At 45.0% G+C, this 20767-nt stretch overlaps 1 protein-coding gene across 3 annotated transcripts in view; it reads right to left on the bottom strand.

Moving 5' to 3' along the window:
• Nucleotides 1-20767, bottom strand: part of MOBP (myelin associated oligodendrocyte basic protein) — a 40019-nt gene that overhangs the window by 1975 nt on the left and 17277 nt on the right. Inside the window, exons 1-4 of one of the 3 annotated variants that reach the window (XM_053669394.1) lie at nucleotides 18614-18679; nucleotides 16202-16411; nucleotides 15625-15927; nucleotides 7730-7778 (exon numbers count right to left, since the gene is read on the bottom strand). In XM_053669394.1, coding sequence (XP_053525369.1) covers nucleotides 15660-15927; nucleotides 16202-16407 — 474 coding nt within the window. In that variant the 5' untranslated portion in view covers nucleotides 16408-16411; nucleotides 18614-18679 and the 3' untranslated portion in view covers nucleotides 7730-7778; nucleotides 15625-15659. Of the gene's footprint in view, nucleotides 1-15; nucleotides 99-7570; nucleotides 7779-15624; nucleotides 15928-16201; nucleotides 16412-18613; nucleotides 18680-20767 lie in introns of those variants that run through there. The other 2 variants (XR_005082928.2, XM_037148326.2) reach the window with 2 other exon arrangements.

The raw sequence follows: 20767 nt of genomic DNA, 5'->3' as shown, positions 1-20767 counted from the left end.
ATGCAATTTACTTACAATGGAAGGCAAGTAAAATGACAGCAGATTTCTCATTGATAATTACAGAGGTCAGAAGATAATAGGATGATATCTTCAAAATGCTGTGGGGAGGAAAAAAACCTGTCAAGCTAGAATTCTGTATCATTCTCCCAGTGGTTTCAGCTGTGAATTCTCCATTGGCCTCCCCCACCTTCTTTAGAAATAGATACTGTCCTTTGACTGGAGGGGTAGGTAGGTATCTGAAGCTGGCCAAGTCCTAGAAATCTGTGCCCTCAGGTCACAGAATTGGCACATGAAGATGCATAAACCAAGAGCCCTGGACACTCAGCCCTTCCATATACATGCTTTGAATATGCACTTTATTTGCATTGGTCCCCTGCATCTGAGAGTCCAGAGAGGAAGCTTTTCATGGGAGAAAGAAACACGCTGGTGCTCAATGCTCCCAGCTCTTCCTTTGGACTCCAGCTTTTCTATTATTAGGACCCCAGTAGCTCTCCAAAGGGAAACTTACACCAGAAAAACAAGGAAGGTATCACATGAGAACCTATATTCAGGTATTTGACTGATGACTTTTGGAGATCTGAGACAATGTAAGTAACAGCAAATTAAAACTGTAAGTGAAAAAAAGTTAAGGGGGTAGGTTCAGCAATGATACAACCATCCTAAGGCAGTTGAACATATCTGCAAGTCATAACGGTATCTTGGCACCAGGCCGTTTGGGGAAGTGAAGAAAATCAGGATTGGAAAGAGCTGGAGTCAGAATGCATCTGGCTGTGGGTCAGCAGCCCTATCAGGGGCCTGCATGAGTCAAAGTGATGCTGGTTTGAGCAGAATCTGTTAGCACCTGGGGATAAGATCTGGCCAAGGCAGTGAAGATGGTATGAAGCCCAGAGCAATGAAAGTGTAGGAAGATTAATAGTAGCTGTACCAGAAATCTGAAAAGCAAGATCTTTTGTAAATTTAAACTGTATAAATACAGATGAGTAATGGAAAAAGATGGAAAACCAGGGCAGCTGGAGGGCACCCAGGAGCTACAGTGAAGAGAAAACTATGGTCTCCTTCTCCCCCTGGCTCTTCCTGTCCTCCCAGCACTCCCTACTGAGATCAGTGAGCAAATCAGAGAAGATCTCAAGGCTCAGAAGATGTGGCTTAGAAAAATAATGGAGTTGACATTCTGAATAAGTATGTTATACAGCTGAAGCTACTTGATCTTGATTTTTGCATTAGAGGAGAAAAATCTTAGGGGAAAAACGAACAGGTTTGTTTTAAAAATAGTTAGTTGGCAGATCACCATAGTAAGAAGATGAAAAGTCAGAGAAGTCAGATGGTAGCAAAATCCACATTACCAAGAGTTAAATAAAATAGACATCATTTACATTCCAAGCTGGATAATGAGGTGTCAGCAAGACGTCAGCTGGGGGAAGAGAGGAGGAGTTGGGGAATGATTCTTTTTTTTTTTACTGTTTGCAGCCAAAGCTCTGGTTGAAAACAAATGTAAAATCTTGCAGCTGGCAGTAAAGATCCTTAATGATCTCCATCAGTTGAAAACTAAGACTGTTAAAGGGCCCGACTCAGAAAGCTTATAAGACAGAAGAGAAAGAACAAAAGCTGTTGGCTGCAGAAGGTGCTGTTCACAGAGAATTTAAGAAATTGGGGGTGAATTATAGTGGAAACAGATTATGTAAAACTCTGTTGCATCACCATGCTGAAAAAAGAAATCCCCAGACACCAGGCTTTATCTTTTTGATGCACCAAGATTTCTTCCTATAGAGAAGAGAGACACAGCCTTCCTAAGACAGAAATTGCAGGTAGCAAGACTGAAGAGTATTGTATTTCAGAGATCTCAAAAATAAAACCAAATCTGGAGAAATGTACTAAATAACTCCCATCAGTAAGAGGTCCTGGAAATCAGACTGGCTCCCATGGAATACTCCTGGTGCATGCTGGGCACTGTACCTATCACCTTTTTGCTATGGAAGAGGCATGCCTAGAAGTGAGTTAGTTGTCAGTGGGCTTGTGCATAGTACAGAGACATATGAGGTATCAGGAAAAACCTTACCCTCTAATCTGCACGCAAACTTGATTTAATTGAGGAAAAGTTGCCAGAATGTCTTTTGGGTCCCCTACCCTTGGATGACGGACTACCCAACCCTCCTTGATGGTGGACACAAGAGGGATATCTCCATTTTATCACTAATCAAATAAATCTGTCCAGAAGTTAACACAGAGCTGTTTATAGACCACCAACTGGGCCAAGGGACTTTTTCAATCTGATAAAATTATCTGCCTCTAATGTTGGCCCCCGTGTGGCTTCATTAATAAAGAGTGGCCCAGCCCTGGCCAGGTGGCTCAGTTAGTTGGAGTGTCATCCTGGTACACCAAAAGGTTGCAGACTGGATTCCTGGTCAGGGCACATGCCTAGGTCACGATTTTGGTACCCAGTCAGGGGCACACGGGATACAACCGATTGATGTTTCTCTATTACATTAATGTCTCTCTCTCCCTTCCCCTTTCTCTAAAATCAACAAGCACATCCTCAGGTGAGGATTTTTTTTAATGGCCCCAAAAGCTTGCTTGTCCTTTCTGCAGCAAGGACTGGTTTGGCTAATCCTGATGCCAACAACTTCCTCTTTATCAGGAACACCTGTCATTAACTCACCACAGAAAGGACCCCTATTGCCATCAGTCACTTCCGAAACATGGGCCCAGACGCTGTAACCCACCTCTCCTTCCTGGTGAACTTACATCTCCCCTACAAAGGAAACTTTAGAAACTTAGGCCCTCTTCCCATAGGAGAGTAGCTTTCTCCTGGATTAGTTGAGATTCTCTTTCTTTCTACAAAATACTTCCATCTTCCTGGTCTAGAGAGAAGGCCTCCAGCCTCCAGAGATGTCATCCTTGGGTCCCACAGGCTCCCAGCCTCGAGTTATAAGGAAACTGTTGGGACAGTTCATGTGCTTCAGAATCAAATGTGAATGTCACTTTGGTCATCAGATTTAACACTTTTTTAGAACTTAGTTTTACTTGTTAGGAGATCTTTTTTTGAGCCAAATGATTCAAATCTGCTAGATATTTTATTTGCTATGAAGGCTACCACTTTAGCTGTGGTCTTGCATTTTCTCCACTCTCCTCAAACCTATTTTTGCATTATCGGTGTAGTTTATGTAGTTAATGTAGCATGTGCAACAGGAATGGATTTTTAGTACCATGTGAGTATAATATACTTTTATGTAAATTTGTTGAGAAGTAAAAATATAAATGCAATTATCAGGAATGTTTGTTAATCTGTGCTCTTTTGCTCAGCCATACTTTGAATAAACCTAGCCAGTGAATTGAAAATCAGAACAGTCACTTTGTGGTAGGCGAATTGTTTCCTAAGAGGAAATGAGTAACCACTGAAGTATTACCAATCAACTAAACCCAAATGTGTGATATAATGCCAAATAGTATACTCTTCAATGCAATAAGTCACTTAGAAGATCACTAACATATTCTATCAGTATTTGCTTTCAGTCATGAAGGTGCAGACTGTCAGATTCTCTTTCCCCAGTGGACCACTGACCTCTATAAAACTAGAGGTTAACATAGACCCTAAAAACTGCCTTAGATGATGTGAAATTGTGGCCAGGGGCCTGGTGGCTTCACCTCCCTCTCCTATCATAAGGTGGCATCCCCAAGTACTCCAGAGCTCCACCAGTTCTGATGGGAAACTTCTGGATTGCAACATTATGGCAGCAAGGTCAAAGTCATGGTTTCAATGGCCATGGGGGCCATGACCAACCTCTCCCATTTATAAATGTGAAAAAGTCTGTAGTATAGGATGGATGCATAGTCCATGCTCAATAAAAAAGAAGCTATTTTTATCACTCTCCTTCCCCAGCATCCCCACAGGTGTGTAGCTGTTGTAAAAATAAGAGTGAGTATGAAAAACTTCTCCAAATCACAACTCTACACCCTACTGTTGGGTTGACAGAATCATCTTGGTCCATCAAGAACACTTCATTTAGTTCAAGCAGAAGCAGTAAGTACCATTTAGTGGTGTTATTAATGGGACTGAGACATGTGAAATGGAGTCAGGCAAGAAGCCCTCCCAGGACCTTCCAGGAGTGAGTTTGCACACCTCTATAATGTTAGAACAGCAGCTCAGATGGCATTCTGCAAACTACTCTCTCAGCACAGCCCCACCTCACAGTGAGCTGTCAGAAATTTTGCAGCCTCCCATAATGAAAGCTTCCTTGTGATTCTTTATTCCTTGGGAAGATTAGATTCTGCCTTTCTCTCTCCAACTCTCTTTCATCTTCCATCTGAGCTCATATGTGTCCCCAGTTCAATCTGAAATTTACATCTAAATATGAAGTTGTAGACAAGGACTCAGTGGCAAAATATCTCCTCAAACTGTAAATTAATTAATTAGCAAATTAATTACATTCATCTGGAGAAAGTTTTTGAGTAGATTTCAAAGACCTGGGATGAAGTGATTTCCCTATAATCCCCTCCGCTGTTCTCATCTCTGACCCCAACATCCGCAGCCCTCATTGTGAACTGGCCGCTCACCTCCTACTTCAAGAGAAAAATCAAAGCCCCAGGTAGGGATGGACTCAAGCTCCTGCTGCTGACCCTACAAACCCACCAGAGTCTACCTTCCTTTTCTTCTTCCCTTTTTTCCCCAGTGAAAAGCAAATCCTCTAATCCATGCCAAACCCCCTCATTTGTTCCCCAAATGCCCCCTTCTGCAACCTCAGTTCTTGACTCCATCAATTAATCTCCCTCTCATTCTTTTTCTTATTAAAATTCTTATTTATTTATTTTTAGATAGAGGGGAAGGAAGGGAGAAAGAAAAGAAAAAATCAGTGTGTGGCTGCCTCTCACACTCCCTGTACTGGAGTACAGGGATCTGGCCTGCAACCCAGGCATGTGCCCTGACTGGGAACTGAACCAGTGACCCTTTGATTCACAGGCCCACACTCAATCCACTGAGCTATACCAGCCAGGGCTCTTCCTCATTCTTCATACACCTTCTCTGCTGCCTTCTTCCCAGCAGCATTCACCACTCTCAAGTGTCTCCTGAGTTCATGGAAAACTCGAGCTCTTGCCCTATCTTCTGCTTCCCTTCATGGTCAACCTTAGTGGAAGGGGTTGCATCTACCTTCACGAATTCCTGTTCCTCACCTTCCATTTGCTCCATGCAGAGGGTGGCCTATCAAGTCACTAAATGTCCCTTATTACTAAATAAAATAGACACGTTTGACTCTAAAAGTCTCTCAATTTTTGAAAAATTACTTCTATTTTTTAAAAAACAACAAACAAGCATCTCTTCAGTCAACAAGTATTTATTGAGTTCTTACTAGTGCCAGGAACTGAGGATGGAGCAGTAAACAGATGTTGGCAATCCTGAAGTTCACATTAGGAGGGGAAGGGAAGCCAAGCAATAAACAAGAGCAGTAATGAACAAGATAGTTCCACAGGGTAATAAGTGCTGTGAAGATAAACAAACTAGAGTGATGGGCTAGAGCGTAACCATGGAAACCACTCTGAGTTTCCAAGGGAAGTGGCTCTGAGATGACACATGAGCTGAAGGCACAGATGCAAAGATCTTAGGCCAGAGCATGACAGGCAGAATGAACAACAACAGAGCCCCAAGGGGGGCACACCACCGAGTAGATAGGACAACATCTTGTTTACAAGTACAAAAGGAGAGAACGGAAAGAAGGCAAGAAAGTGTGGTCTTGCTGGGTAGGGAAAGGGCACCTGAGTCACAAGAGAGTGAACCAAGCCTGCGAGGACTCCATGAGCCTTTTACCCTCATGGATTCACATCCCCTCCAGCCCTAAGCAGGAAAGTGTTGGAGGAGGTGGGAAGGAGTAGGTGAAGGAGCTATTGCCTGCATCTTTCACACTTGAACCCCAACAAACAAACCAGCCAAGCTCGAGCTTATAGAAGCTGGGATAGCTTCTGGAGTGGGGCCCTGCTGGAGCCTGAAGAGAGATGGATTCACCCCAATCCCTCTCCTTCCAGCTCCTGACTCTGAGCTGAATGAGGAAAAGGGGCTCCTACAAGGCTACTCCTTGGCACATAATGTAACCCTAAGTCAAGGACAAGCCCAGAGGGGAGTGTATTAGAGTTCAGTATTTTTTGGTGGTCAGCTGAAGTGGTCAGGGTTCTCGGTGGGCATGGAACTAACATGGAACTTGGAGGGACTCTCCAGTATTTATGTGTGGCAGAGAAAACTGAAAAAAGCAAAGCTGTTCTCCCAAAGCCAAGTTGCATAACCTAATGCACAGCTAACACACACACACACACATTAATCCACAAGATGACCTGAGAGTCCTCCATTTAACCTGTGGGCAAACTCCCTCCCTGCTTCATGTGTATCTGCGTAGGGGGTATGGGGGAACCAGGGTAGACCAGAGAGGGGTGGGTAGTTTCTATGACAGTGATAGAGAGCCCATACCAAGACCAAAGTCTTTCCCAGGAGTCCAGGGTTCCTATAGTGAGAGTAAAACAGAGAGCAGAGATGGGAAGTCAACCCCCAATCCTGCTGCATTATGATGGGGCCTGATCCCACACACACACCTGAATGGCCTCCTGCCCAGGGAGAGAAGTCTTGGGCTGCATAATCTCCCCTAACTCACCCCTCCCACCAACTTCATCCTCCTCTCCCCAAGGCCAGGCTCTGCTTACTTTCTTTCCTGATCCCACTACTGTATCAGAGGGTGATGTGAAGGGGTCCAGCCAGGAAGAGCATGGCGGGGCAGGCTCCATCCTCCCCCAGGCACTGGCTACTCTCGCCTGGAAATAGCCACTCTCTGAGCACACCTTCTGGTCCTGTGAAAGTGCCCGGGGGCCATCTGCCCACTTAGCGGAGTGAGGAGGTGGGAAAACAGTATGTCCTGCTTTGTGGAAGGCCCATCTCAGCAGCCCCATTTCCAGGACCCCCAGGAGAGGGGGTGGGAGTAGACCATCACGATTGAGGTCAATAACCTGCCCAAAGCAATGAATTCTAGAGTTGAGACCATCCAGATGGACTGGACAAGCTCAAAAGCAGAGCCTTACTTAGAGTATCTGCTGCCACTCAGGCTGGGACCAGGAGGAGACAATCACAAATCCCTGCATGAGGTTGGAGACAGGGGTTTGGGGAGTGGGAGAAGGCTGCTTTCTCATGCGTTTTCTCTTAGCCTCTGACACAGTACATTGGCTACAGCTGACATGTGCATTTAGACAATGCTGACCCTCCCTGGGAATATCTTTGCATTTCTGGCTTATGTCACAGCCTATTATTTTACTCAGAAAAGAACATGGGTCTTCTCCAGAGCCAAGCATGCCTCAGACTGTGGGCTAGTACAGGGAACTCATTACAAAGAAGAAGGCCAAGGATCTGCAACAGAAAGCCAGGGACAGGAAGGAAGAGAGCTTGGAGAACACACGGGCTGGTGGTGGAGCCGTCCTGATCCAAAGAACCAGGGAGAGAAAGGACTGCGGGTGACTCCAGAAGAGCCACACACTGAGTTCTGGGGCCTGAGGGGCGCTGCTGGGACCCACCGGCTGAAGCCTAACACAGAGATGCCCCTCTCACCTCCAGGCAGGCTGCCCGGCGGCCCCTGTGCCACGGAGACCTTGGGCATCAGCGGGTGTCTGCCTCTGCACCATGTTCAAAACCGGACAGCTCGCCCAAGGTCGCAGGGGTCAGGAAGCAGTGGGTCCAGGAGCTGAGGCCATTCATTCAGTTGAAACTCCTCTTCGGTTACTTCTTCCGTGGGGTTGGCTTGATCCTCCTTTTCAATCTGGTTTGCAAAGAGAAACACAAACATCCAAGACACCGGTGAGTGATGCGCTCTCTCTTCATGCTCAGTTAGCGTAACTGTGAATGTGTAAACTGCCTTTGAGGTTATCCTTCTGGGAAGTCTTTCGGATCCCTCTCTGATTTCTCAATGCTGGTAGTATCTGGCCAAAATAATGTCATATTTTCCTGGCCTGATCCTACAAAACATATTTTTTAAAAGTCCATCTATTTTTATGTGCAGTAATTATTGCTTTTCTCTTTCATCATTGCAGATAACTTTTAAACACAGGAAAACCCAAAGGAAATCAAAGTACCGCTGCCATTATTTTTTTTTAATTAGTCATAATGCCCATGAATGTAAAGACACAAATATACGTACAAATACGTCTAGGTTTGCACCCACATTATAAAACCATGACCATGTTGACAAGTTCCCATTCTGACAGGGAGCAGACTGTATTCAAAAAGAAAATACACATCACCCAGCAAAGGTGTTAGGAACCTGTGGCCCCAAACAAGCATTGCTTGCAAGGTTATTCCCCATATTATATTAACTGTGGTTTATTTGGACAGCAGAACTTTATGGGGCCACCTTTGAAATGAGGGTCTGTCAAATAGTTTCAGACATCATCAAAGTTCTTAATTTTTAAAAAATTAGGAAAAAAGCCAAAGATGAATATATATTTAAAATGTGGCATATTTTATACTAAGGACTGGTCTTACGGGAATCACAGCTTTTTCTATAATTGGTGGAGAGGGTAAAAATTAGAAATAAAATTCATACTCAGGTGTTAACAACAGCATTTTTCAAAACCCCAAGTTATACACCAAGCTAACCATGTGGGCATCTTTCAGACAGGATCGAGGATAAATGAAGAAACAGTTTAGTGAAATTTCCAGAGTACACTGTAGCCTGGGAGGTTGGCGCGCACCCCTGTCGTGTCCTGGACTGACTCTGGGACCTCCCGACACGAGACGGCCTGTTCACATCAGAGCCTCACGTAGGTCCTGCTGAATACAAAATCCCAGGGGGTGACAGTCGCACAGAAGCCACCGGTTCCAGGCATCGCCCTGTGTCAGGTACCACTGCAATCAGCCACTGTGGCATCTAAGATAACACGAGCACCTAGTTAACTAACTGTCACTTCACGGGCAATGGCAGCCACAGTGATGGTGCCGGGGACGGCCAAATTGTGTGGCAAAAGCCCCCAAACTCCATTTCAACAAGTGGAAGCAACTAAGCTGGGGAGAATCTGCCAGTAGTTAGGGTTAGACAGCACAAGGAGCCCAGTAAGTAACAGGTGCCATAACATCCACTTACCTAGAGTGATAAGATGATAAACTATGTACTTTACAATTATAACTAATGAGGTACATAACATTCTTATTTTACAGATGGAAAAAAATACGGTTTTGAGAGAATAAGTAACTAGGACCGGCAGAGCTCAGACTCAGACCTGGTGCCAGAGTCCTTGCCCTTCCCTTGGGACTAGACTAAGTGTATTTATAGGTCTTATTCAGCCAATAACATCGGCCAAGCCCAGAGTCAGGCCCTGGACACAGGAGTGTAAGATAGAGTTCCTGCTCCTGACTCGTGCACACTGCAACAAGGTGTCTGCCATGAGGCAGTAGAGATGCCCAATGAGTCCAGAGAGGAGGCAGGCATCTGCTCAGCAAGAAGGATGAAGGGTTTTAGGTCAAAGAGTTATGCCAAAGCTCCGAACCACTGACAATAATGATGATTCTGCAGATACAGGAGAGAGGTGTTCTGCTTACGTGAAATATTCCACACCTCATCCCCAATGACCCACTCGAATAGGAAAGTAAGTCAGTATGATAGAAAAATCAAGCCCTGTATAAAACATGCTCATCATCTTCTCGTAGCCCATCTCGGAAGGGTGAAAGTTTTAAAGACTGCCCGTGTGACAGAGCAGAAGAGACAAACAGCGCAGACCCCCGTGGGGCTGGGAGAGGAAGCAGCAGGAGGCTGCAGCCCACATGCAGGCCACGGTCTCAGGAGGGCTCTTCGGGGCCCTAGTCCCCTTACAGAAGAGCGCGGCCCTGAATGTAAAGCCAGTCCCTAGAGTTTTGGTAATAATCACTGCTAAGCCTCAGAGCGACACTGGTCCCTGGTGATCTTGGCAATTACCATAATAATAATTCCAGTAGTGATGAGAACTTCTTCGATTTTTTAAAATCCAAAATGCATCCATGCCCGTTCATTAGTTTAATGATAGAGAGCATGTCAATCAGTGAACGATAAGGAAAGATGAACCCCATCTTGAAAGAAGAATTTGAAGAAAGTGCATGTATAAACCCACAACCTAACCTAAAGATCTTACCCCTTTCAGTGATCCAGAAAGCCAGGTTGTCCAGGACTTAATTTGTTGAAATATTTCTCTAAGAAGCAAATGTTCTAAGTGAAATAGCTTTTTAAACCACATGCAAACCTAAGCATACAGATTAGTAAAAAATAAAATTGTCCCTATTCTTAGATGACATGAATGTCAATGTAGAAAATCCAGGTCTACCCCCCAAAAAGTGGTACAATAAGTGAGCATGATCTTTAGCAATACCACAGGATACATGAGCGCTATACAAAAATCAGTTGTTTTTAAATACTAACAATGAACAATTAAAATTAAAATTAAGAGTGTGCTATTTCAGTAGCATTTTTATAGAATACTGAGGTATAAAGCAAACAAAATATGTGCAAGATCTATGTAGTGAAAATTATAAAATGAAAAAAGGAACTAAATGAATGAAGAGGTATACTATGTTAATAGATTCAACAGTGTCACAGTTCTTCCCCAAATTGATCTATAAATTCAACACCACTTCATTCCAAATCCTATCAAAGATAATGTACAGATTGACACACTGACACTAAAGTTTATAAGGAAAAATAGAGAAACTAGAATAGCCAAAAACAATTTCAAATATAAATAACAATGCTGGGGCCCTGGCTGGTGTGGTTCAGTGGACTGAGCACTGGCCTGTGATCCAAAAGGTCGCCAGTTCAATTCCCAGTCAGGGCACATGCCTGGGTTGTGGGCCAGGTCCACGATGGGGTGTGTGAGAGACCATCTATCTTTTTCTCCCTCTTTCTCCTCCCCTCCCCGCTCCCCAGAAATAAATAAATAAATAAATAAATAAAACATTTTTTAACAAAGAACAGTGCTGGGTACTTCACACCAATTGATTTTAATACTTTAAGGCTACATTAATTAAGTGTTGTGTTATTAAAAAGGCAAAAATATATAAATTAACAGAACAAAATAGAAAGTCCAGAAACAAATTTGCACATTATGGTCAACAGACTTTCAACAAAATTGCAAAAGTAATTCAGTGGAGAATCTTTTAAACAAAAGGTGCTGGAACAACTGAAAATGCATATGAAAAAATATTGAACCTCAACTTATGCTTCAACCATTTACAAAAAGTAACTTGAAATGGATAATAATGTAATTATAAAACCTAAATTTTAAAATTTCTAGAATAACACATAAGGAGAAAACTTTTGTGACCTTGTGTTGGGCAAAGAATTCTGACATACAATACAAAAATATAACCCATTTCAAAAATGATAAGTTGGACTTTGTCAAAATTTGAAACTGATTCAATGGAAGACATGTTAGGAAAATGAGAGAGCAAGCCACAGGCTGGGAGACAATATTTGCAAAACAGATATTGGTATTCAGATAAATTTTATAAACTCTCAAAATACAATAATAAGAAAATAATAACCCACTTTTTAAAATGGGCAAAAGGTTGAGCACATACTTCACCAGTAAATGTCTTTGATGAATGGTATACAAGCTCATTAAGGGATTCTCGACATCATTAATGATTAGGAAAATGCAAAATTAAAACTACAGTGAGATGTTATTGAGATAACATCTCAATATTGTTATCTCACATCTATTAGAATGGGCAAAATTGTAAAAGCTGACAATACCAAGTGATGACAAGAATGCAGAGCACTGCACATTGCTGGTCAGAGTACAAAATGATACAACCACTTTGGAAAACAGTTTAGCCTTTTCTTATGCATTTAGATCTATAATTGCCATATGTCCCAATCATACCAATTCCAGTTGTTTACTCAAGAGAAAAGAAAACTTGTGTTCAAGTGAATGTTTACAGCAGCTTTATTCATAATCACAAAACTGGAAAAAACCTAAATCTTAAAATGGAAAATTGTGATAGGTACACCCATACAAAGGAATACTACTCAGCAATAAAAATGAAAGAACTATTTATTCATGCATCAACGTGGTTTACTCTAAAATGCATTACGCTAAGTGAAAGAAGCCAGACTCGGAAGGCTCCACACTGCATGATTCCACTTACATGACATTCGGGATAAGACAAACTACAGGGACAGAAAACAGATCAGCGGTTTTTGGGAGCCTAGGGGTTGACTACAAAAAAGAAGTATGAGAGAAATTTGGGGGATGATGAAAATATTCTATATCTTGATCGTGGTGGTGGTTATGTGCATAGAGCTATTTGCTGAAAAGGTTGGATTTTACTGCATGCTAATTATACCTTAATAAATCTAATAAATGTGGGATTTGTTTGTTTGTGAGAAGAGGTAGTGTATATTACACACACGTGTGATGCCAGACCCTGGAGGAGACAGGAGTGGAGGAAGGAAGATCATAGGTATGGCTGACCCAGTCAGAAAACCATGCTTTGTCTCGGAGGCAGAGGGGAAGGATTTAAAGACAGATGTGTATCCTGATAAATGTGTGAGGGCTGGTGGGGCAGGTGAGTTGACAAGGGCTGAGGCTCATCCCTCTGTGGTGGCACCAACCCTTAAGGCTAGAAGGCTCTTCCTAGCCTGCTCAGCATCGCTGGGCTCAGCATCCCTGGGCTCAGCAGTTGGGAACGTGCAGTAGTGCAGGTGAGTCATCAGCCCGATGCAGGATCAGGGATTTGTGAGATGAGGGTAACAGGAGGACGGACGAAAATGGGATGAAGGCTATTGGAGAGAGACTGGTTAACCATGAGGTCTAGATTAACGACGTGTGACCGGGGAGGAGCTCTCAGACTGGGAGAACACGCACCACTCACGGGGCTGGAGGCCTCTCTGGCTAACCCAGGCCTCTGCATAGGTCATGTGCTCTCCGGCCCACTATGATGCAGGAAGGCCTGCTCCCGAATGGGAAGGAATTTATGACGTACGGAGAGCGATACTCAAGAGTTCAGTCACCGCCCTGACCAGCGTGGCTCGGCTGGTTGGGCATCATCCCACAAAGCACAAGGTTGCTGGTTCGGTTCCCAATCAGGACATATGCCTCGGTGGGGTGCGTGCGAGAGGCAACTGATCATTGTGTTTTTCTCATGCATCAGTGTTTTTCTCCCTCTCTTTCTCCCTCTCTGTGAAATAAATAAATAAACTGGTGGGAAGAAGCGGGAGGGACTAGTCAAATAACATATATGAACGACCCATGGACATGGACAATGGTGGGGGGTTGCCTGAGGGATTGAGGGCTGCTGTGTGGAGGGGGGGAAAGGGGGGAAGGTAGGACAACTGTAATAGCGCAAACAACAAATTATTTAAATTTAAAAATAAATAAATAAAAATTAAATTAAATAAATAAAATCATAAAAAAGCGAGAGAGAGTCCTGTGACCCAAACTCACAGAAGCAGTAACGCCACCTGAGAGGCAGGTCGGGCAAGAGGCTGATGGGAGAGCAGGGTGCTAGGGCCTCTCTCCTAACTCTGCTGTTCCCCGGAAAACGATCAGGGAATTTCTGACTTTGATGGGCTGATGAGACCAAAACCAGATGCCCAGCGCATAACCATTGAGATGAAAGTAAGCATAATATATGCTTAGATGCAATTTTCCCACAAACATGTAAGGGCGAAGTTCTTTTGAAGGCCTGACTACAAAGTCAGTGTTTGTTGCCTGGGGAAATGGAGGGAGGGCTCAGGGAAGGGACTGGAGGGGCTGGTTCACCCAGTCCTGCACGAAAGAAAGAATGCTCCGCGGTTTTCTAGAAGGAGGAAATTCAGAGTGTATGTCTTGGCATCAGGAAGGATAACAGGAAGACAAGTCATGTTGTAGAAAGTATCTGGGATAAGTTGGTGTCCGTGTGCCTGAAAAGCAGGCAGGCCTCCTCCGCCCGACAGCCTGAACGCTGGCAGCCGACCCAACACCTGGTTTTATCGGTGATTGCTCGTGGGTCAGCCTGCTTCGGAAGTCAGTTCTACCTTGTCAAGTATTTGGGTTTATATTGCATTATTCTATGATGGTGCTGATGATTCCAAACAAACTGAAAACAATATACAGACAGGAATCTCCTTCTACAGTTACAAAGGAAAGCGAAGTGTTTGTATTCTGTTCCCAGTGTGACCAGCATGTAGTCGTTCAGTTGGTGTGTTCGCCCTAAACCCTAGAAGTCACGTGCTGCCATGCCTAGCCCAGGATGGTGGGTGGTCAGGAAAACACCACACCTAGGTGTTTCCATTTCAGACTCAAAACTAGAGCCATCTCGGTCTCCTAAAAAACCAAGTGCTATGGAGAACCTGAAGCCACCTGAGAATCTTTATCTTCTAACAATCAGTTATCTTTCCTTGACTTTGATTTTGTCATCTGCTGAAGTGAGACAAGGGAGTGGAGGAGAGGGATCGGGCAGGTGGGACCACTGAATGTGGGCTGAGGTTGGAGGCAGTTGAGCTCAGGGATGTTCCTGGAGGGAACAGCAGCATCACCGAGGGATGGGCCACTCGTCTGAGCAGTTGGCCCAGGGACATGCATCGTTTCCCTCAATTGCCCAGAGCCTGGCCCTGTGCTGTGCACTGGGTCTGGATGAATAGGCTTGAAAAGACACGCAGAAATAAATGGGTCCTCCGGGCTTCTGGTGTGCAAGGCTCAGTTTGGTACAAGATATGCTGTGGCCCTGGCTGGTGTGGTTCAGTGGATTGAGCACCAGCCTGCAAATCAAAGGGTCATGGGTTCAATTCCCAGTCAGGGCACATGCCTGGGTTGCGGGCCAGGTCCCCAGCAGGTGGCACTCAAAAGGCACCCACATATTGATGCATCTCTCCCTCTCTTTCTTCCTCCCTTCCCCCTCTCTAAAAACAAATAAATGAAATCTTTTTTAAAAATGCACCAATCATAAGTATATAATTTTTTTAAAAACTGTTAACCTTCCTAAGATGGCGGGGATGAACAGATGCCTCTCTGGCTCACCCTTCCTCTCTGCAAGGACCCCCGGCCCTGCTTCTTACCCTCTATTTCTGAAGCCTAACCACCCCTGTGAGGCCTCCGCGAAGCAGCACCCTGCTCAGGTACATAATCATTGTGACAATATTAGGACATCTACACCCTGTGCTGTGACGACTTATTCTCTCGTTGGAGCCTAGTGAATCACAAAACACCTGGCTGGCCCTCTGCCCTCCTCCTTCCCGCACTCTGTAGGTATGGAATCAAGTTTGTTAGATGGTCAAGTAAGTGAACGAATGAGATTAACGCCAGATGAAGTGGGAGGACCAAAGGGCTGAGCCTCTGCTTTTACATGGACACAGGTATTCCTTGCGGCAGCCACTGCCCCTTTCTCCCGGCACAGGAATGGAGATCCTCATTCACGCGACCTGTCACTGTGATCAGCTCTCTGAACTGATAAATAACCACTCCGGGTCCTACTCGACAAAGGAAACCGTGGAAGCTGCCACCCAAAGACCATGCCAGTGGCATGTGCGAGGAAAACAGGAACCACACCAGGTATTTCAGACAGAGGGGGTTTAATGCAGGGAGTTGGCCACAGGTTTGGCAAGGCTGAGAGAGGGTCCTTGGTGACCCAGGTGTTAGTAAACACAGGAAGCAGCTACTAACCTTAGGCCTGGGGGAACGAAAGGGAAGAGGTGGTGTTACCAGAACCTAGGAGCTTTGATGGGGGACCCCCCACGGCTGGTGCCTGGCCCTCTCTGGGGGCTGCTGCGCGGCGGCTGCTTGGACTTCTGAGGGGGGCGCTGCTTGGCTGGTGGTGGTCGGACCTCTGGGCGGGGTCGTGGCTGACGCTCAGACCTCGGAGGGGACCTCGGAGGGGACCGTGGCTTGGCCGGTGCTCTGACCACCGCGGGGGGTGCAGCTGGCTGGTGCTTGGGCCTCTGAGGGGACGTTGGACGGCGCCTGGTTCTGAGAGGGGCCAAAAGAAGCTGGAGGAGAGAGCCATGGCTCTCCTCTGTGGCCGCCGGGAGGCTGGCGGGAGCTGGAGACAGGGAGGCAGGCCCTGCTCCCCCTCCCGCCTGCAGGCTCCCTCCAGCTCCTTCCAGAGGCAGCACCTACCAGGGAGCCCAGGGTCAGGGACCGGGGGAAGAGCGGCGTGCAGAGCCCCAGGCCAGCATCACAGAGGAGAGCAGAAAGGGCCGACGCCCGGCGCAGGTGCAGGCTGGGCAGCGCAGAGCCCTACCTGGTCTTCTGGCAGGCGCAGCAGATCCAGTCCTCCTCCTTCTTCTGGTAGAAGCAGCCGCTCTTGCAGATGCTGTATTTCCGGTCCACGATCTCCCGTTTGGAGTTGAGGAAGGTGAATGGCGGGCAGCAGTGTATGCTGAAGTGCTCGGAAAACCTCTGGTTCTTGGAGAGCCTGGGACCCTCCTTGCTCGTTTTCTGACTCATCTCACTGGGAATGTCCACGCAGGGGGGGGGGGGGGGGGGGGGTGGGGGGGACACAACACAGCAGGTCAGGAGAGAGAGCCTTCCACTCCAGGAACACACCCCCTGCTCCTCCCAACCCGGAATATCAACTTGGAAAACAACTAAATTAAGGGTTGATTCATTTGTGTGTCATTCTTAATGCTTTCTGGAAATGGACTTTTTTCTCCTTTATGTTTAGTGATCCATTTAAGCTAGAAAAAAATAAATATTCCAAAGCCAAACACTAAGGAGCACCTAGAGTATGGTGTTTGTTTTACGTGCTTCACCTCACGTTTCTCGGCATTATCAGCAAACCACAGAGGACAGCAGCTAGGAAACGTGACCCAGTCCATCAAGCCCAGAAGAGGCAGACTGAGGACTTGAATCTGTGTCTGTGGGACTCCAAACTCCCCGGCCCTCTGACCAGATCCCGCAGACCTGTGCCCCCGTGCTCAGCCCCCCTCTTCCAGGAGCAGGGGCCAGGCAGGGGGCCCACACTGGACTTCAGGGACTGGAGATGGGCCCAGCAAAGGGATAAGGCCCCCGAGATGCATGGGCCTATGTCCTAGGATGAAAAAGACTGAAAGTTGGGGAGAGGGTTCCCTGAAGAAGGAAAGGCAGAGAATGGTGTTGGGAGTCCCCACACAGCGTGGTGGTGAGGATCCCCCTGAGCAAGCAAGAAAGCTCACAGTGGGGACCAGAGTGGAAACTCAGAGACGGTCCCCGAGGGAGGATGACAGGCAGGTAGGCGCTTCCCTCTGTTCCTCCCGACCTGGCCTTCATGGGTTTTTGAATCTACATTCGCTGTTGAAAATTTTAAAATCTGATGAATGGAAATACTAAAAATTCCTAAGTTCTTATTCCATAATTAACCACTTATACAATATTTGCATATTTTTAGAATATTTACATGTAAATATATACTTAACAAAAAATAGGACCATACTTTATGAACTGTTCAAATTTTTATACTGGAAAAATCATTTCTTTTTAAAGTCTTATAGATATGGACGTAATGTTATTCCTACTATTCTCTTATGCAGGGGGGTCCAACCTTTTGACATCTCTGGGCCACACTGGAAGAGGAAGAGTTGTCTTGGGCCACACATTAAATAGATTGCAACACATAATCACAAAAAAATCTCATAATGTTTTAAGTAAGTGTACAGTTTTGTGTTGGGCTGCATCCACAACCATCCTGGGATGAATGCAGCCCATGCGCTGCGAATTAGACACCCCATAGTAGCTTTAAAATCTGTAATAAATTTATACTTACAGCTCCCTTAATAGTTTATATATTTACATGTTCTCTCATTTTTTTTATTACTCTTGCCAGAAGTAATCTACTTTACATACTTTTCAAAAACAAGCTCTTGGTTTTCTTGCTTGTCTTTGCTCATTTTTTCCCTAGCTCCTTCATTTCTGTATGCAGTTATTATTTCTTTTCTTCAGTTTTCTTTGTTTACTTTCTTCTTCTCTTTCTCTGTCCTTGAGTCAAATGCTCCTCACATATGCATTGAGACTGTACCTTTTCCATCAGATACAACTTCAGCTGCACACCACAAGTATTAAAATAAATCATTTTCACTTTCTTTTAGATGTGAACGAATTCTTCCCTGGCTCATTAATTCTTCTGAAAAATCTGTCATAAAATTTCGAAGTGTGTGGGGTTATTTCCGTTATATTGACAGCGAATTCTAATGCCCCATGACTGTGAGATTTGCTGAGATTTGCTTTATGATGTTCTAGCACATAGTCAGTACTGTTCCGTGTTCCACCTGTGCTTGGAAAGTTGTGCCACTTTAGAAAGTTTGGAGTTACCTAGCAGAGTTAAAAATGGGCACAAACCACAGTCTAGCAGTCTATTCTTGGGCACAGTGGCCATCAGGGTAGTGGCCCAGCTCTGCAGGTGAAGACTCCTGGTGAAGCACAAAGCCTGGAGGAGCCTTAGCCCTGGGGGGCTGCTCGTCTCGGCCTTGACTTTGAACACGGAGTGCCTATACATGAGACACGATCACCCCCCCACCTTGTTTAAACCACTGTGATTTCAGTTACAAGTGACCAAACACAATTCCACATTAATATACTGTTTCCTCATCTAAAAGAGGGTTTCTTAACCCGTTTGGGCTACTCTCACAAAAATGCCAAAAGCTGGGCAGCTTATAAACAACAAAAATTTATTTCTCACAGTCCTGGAGGCTGGGAAGTCCAAGATCAAGACCCTGGAAGATTCAGCATCTGGTTTAGGGAGCGCAGTTCCTGGTTCATAGGCCAGTAGCATGAGCGAAGGAGCTCTTAGAGGTCTTCTGTCTACAGGCACCCAGATCCCTCAATCACGAGATCTCCCCCCTCATGGCCTAATTGGCTCCCAGAGGCCCCGCTGCTCAACACCATCAGGTTGGGGATTAGATTTCAGCATGTGACTGTTTGGGGGACCCAAACATTCTGTCCATATCAGAGAGGACCAACAAATAATAATGCTTAACTCAGAGGGCCTTTAAATTCTCTTTCTCTTTCACTAAGAATTTATTCAAATGACCTAACTCCATTGAGTTCCTCAGACATGTTCTTTATATAACATCTATATCTCCAATGACATTTAGTTCAAGCATTAATTATGTGTTTATTTACTTTAGTGGCTAAAAACAAATCATGAAGTTTTCATGAAAAAATACCACGTAATTACAGAGCAAAGATAATTATGAACTGTCTGGCAGGATAAAGAGAAAAATAACTGATTTGGAAATTGTACAATATAATCTTCTCTAAGCTTTCCAGATGTTTCCATATACCCTTATTTTTTGGACCATGCAACACACCTAGATTTTAGAGGAGGAAAATAGGAAAAGAAATTTTGAAGCAAAAAATGTGGTAAAATATTTAATCCCATAAATAACATAATATTTCACCAGCGTAAATGTAAACAAAACTCAGCAGTAGCATTAACAACTACTATTCCTCCCAAATTTGGGGGAAAACAGTGCATCTTACAGTCCAAAAAATATGGTGCTCTAAAACTAAAGAGGGGGAGAAAATGAGGCAAGTATTTGAAGGAGGGAAAGGAAGTGAGAGGAACCAAAGGGAGGAAAACAAGAACCTCCACCCACTATTTATTGAGCACCTACTCCGATGCTTTATATTCATCATCTCTTCATTCCCAAAGTAACGCCTCAGAGTTGCCTCCACTGTCCTCATTTTAGAGATGAGGAGAAAAGGCCTGAAGAAGTTAAGTGAACTCTCTAAGAGAACATAATAATTAATAATAATAATAAATATACAACTCATAATGGTCAATACGACGAGGTGAGAACTCAATACTCACTCGCCCTTCTTCAATAACAAACCTTTTGTTTGGCAAAGTGATATGCCCAATTAAATATATACAGCTTCCCACATGACCACATTCTGGCCAATGAAATGTTGGCGTGAGTCATGGAGAAGAGAAGGTTCTTTAATAATAAGGCTTTCATTCGAGAAGAGACCCTCCCCTGGCCAGTGCATCCAGCCCAGCTGTTCCCAGCCCCCAAGAGGTAGAATTATTTCAAACCTTCAGTCCTAGTCCCACAGGGCTCCTCCCCTCTACTCCCTTCCTACCCAGTGAATACATAGCAAATACCTCCACCACTTTGCGGCTCAGCCCAAAGCCACGCCACTTCTTCAGAACACTTTCCAGAGTCTTCCCTTCTCCCCAGGAGAAATGACTACTCCTCCCTCTTTTGTGCTCTGACCTTGTTCACTGTGCGTGATTCCAGGAGAGCATCTGGAGGCTTTAGAGTCAGCCTCACAGTGTCATTGTCTCCTTGAATCTTCTGTCCTCCGAGCCTTGTACAAGGTCATGTTTACAACAGATGTTCAGTAGATGCTTGATTGAAGCGAGAGAATGAACAATGGGTGCTTCACCACAGCTGCAGGGCCCTCAGCCTGTCCCTGCCTGTCCCCAGATGCTCTCTAGCAGTCCCAGGCCCCCACAGGGACCTCTGCTCTGGCTCAGGCAACAGTGTCTGTTCAGTGAAAAAGGCAATGCAGAAAGGGACCTTTCCAACTAACCTGGAAATTTATAAAATGCTGCTCCTTAGAGAAAAAAGGTTAAAAGACTTTTCGAACTGACTCCACCTTTTCCTAACTCATGCAGACTAATTAGAAAGCTTTAATCAACACTGACATTTATTTATGCATTCTAGAGATGGCACCAGCATCTCTACGTGACCCCCAGTGTCATTGATATCGACTTTACTGGTCCCTAAGGCGACCCCAGGTGGAGACCAGAACCCTGAACATAAAATGGACTTTTTTCCTTCCTTTCTACCACCTTTTCTTAAAAAGCAGTTGGGATGTGTGGTGA

This window comes from Artibeus jamaicensis, unplaced genomic scaffold, assembly GCF_021234435.1.
Source record: "Artibeus jamaicensis isolate MK-2021 breed Jamaican fruit bat unplaced genomic scaffold, CSHL_Jam_final contig_519, whole genome shotgun sequence".
Classification (NCBI taxonomy): domain Eukaryota; kingdom Metazoa; phylum Chordata; class Mammalia; order Chiroptera; family Phyllostomidae; genus Artibeus; species Artibeus jamaicensis.
Note: the sequence above shows the minus strand (reverse complement) of the source record. Positions and strands in the feature narration are given on the sequence as shown.